The 1,461-nt window shown below is 35.5% G+C and overlaps 1 protein-coding gene across 1 annotated transcript; it reads left to right on the forward strand.

The window, feature by feature from the left end:
• The first annotated feature begins 329 nt into the window (after positions 1-329).
• LOC134264479 (uncharacterized) lies at positions 330-1,022 on the forward strand. The gene has a single exon (XM_062746773.1). It carries the CDS (start codon positions 330-332, stop codon positions 1,020-1,022), a length of 693 nt encoding a protein of 230 aa, XP_062602757.1.
• Positions 1,023-1,461: the final 439 nt, after the last annotated feature.

Here is a 1,461-nt window from a genome sequence, read left to right on the forward strand (position 1 = left end):
ATGCATCAAATGTATCAAGACGCAATGGCTATTGTAAGACATTACGGGAAGCCCGACTACTTTATAACATTTACGTGTAATAATAAATGGCCAGATATTGAAAAAAACATACTGTCAGGCCAGACAAGTACTGATCGACCAGACTTAGTTGCACGTGTATTTCATTTGAAGCTAAAAGATCTTTTAAAAGACATCACAGTAAAAACATATTTGGCAAAGTTATTGCATTTGTCTACACCATCGAATTTCAGAAAAGAGGTTTACCCCATGCGCATATACTTTTAATATTGCATTCAACATGTAAACCTAAGTCTTCTGATGATTACAATATGTATGTAATAGCAGAAATCCCTTCCCAAGCAACAACACCAGAATTGTACAAAATTGTCTCTCAACATATGATTCATGGTCCCTGTGGACTTGCAAACCCCAAATCGCTATGCATGCAGGATGGAAAATGTTCTAAAAAATATCCAAAAGAGTTTTCTGAACAGACTGTACAGTTACTAGATGGATATCCTATGTACAAAAAATCTAACAGTGGTTCATCAGTTCAGAGGAGTGGTGTTATACTTGATAATCGTTGGATTGTTCCATATAATCCTTACCTTTGCTGTACGTACTCTGCTCATGTAAATGTTGAGATACATTCAAGTGTAACTGCTGTGAAATATTTGTACAAATATGTTTACAAAGGACACGATAGAGTTATGGCTAGCATTCAATCTGATGAACACAATGAAATACAAAATTATGTTGATGCAAGATATATGTCTGCTTCAGAGGCATGTTGGCGAATTTTTCATTACGATCTTCATGACAGATCACCTGCAGTTCAACGACTTGCAGTACATCTTCCTGGACAACATACTGTGCTCTATAAAGATGGAAAAGCAGTGGAAGCTCTTCAAACTTCAAAGGACACAACTTTGACAGCTTGGTTTAAAGCAAATCAGGAAATTCCAGAAACAAGAAATATTCATTATCATTTATTTCCAGAGCACTTCACATGGAATGTTTAGCATGCACCTGGAAGAAAAGAAAAACAGGAAACACTATCGGACGACTGTATCTTGCCAGTCCTATTGAAGGAGAAAGATTTTTTCTTCGACATTTACTTCATCACAGTCCAGGCTGCAAATCTTTCAAGATTTATTAGCTTTAGATGATGGTACAGTTTGTAACACATATAAAGAGACAGTATTAAAAAGGAGATTCCTTCAAAATGATGAGGAATGGATTGAATGTCTCAGTGAGGCAGCATTATCAGAATCTCCCAGTCAGTTACGTTTACTTTTTGCAACAATTTGACTGTTTTGTGAACCAGTTGAACCTGTGAAATTGTGGAAAGAGTTCTACGTCCAACTTTCCGGTGACTAAAGAAGATATAAAGATAATTTTTACTACTCTGATGAAGTTACACTTTACAAAACATTGCTTCTTATTAATGATCAATTAAAA

The sequence above is a fragment of the Saccostrea cucullata genome, unplaced genomic scaffold (genome assembly GCF_032062105.1).
Source record: "Saccostrea cucullata isolate Sc308-1 unplaced genomic scaffold, CSIRO_AGI_Scuc_v1 ctg11106, whole genome shotgun sequence".
Lineage (NCBI taxonomy): Eukaryota > Metazoa > Mollusca > Bivalvia > Ostreida > Ostreidae > Saccostrea > Saccostrea cuccullata.

What these genes read in the sequence shown, in the direction of transcription:
- LOC134264479 (XM_062746773.1), top strand. Translation starts at nt 330, where the DNA reads ATGTATGTAATAGCAGAAATCCCTTCCCAAGCAACAACACCAGAATTG.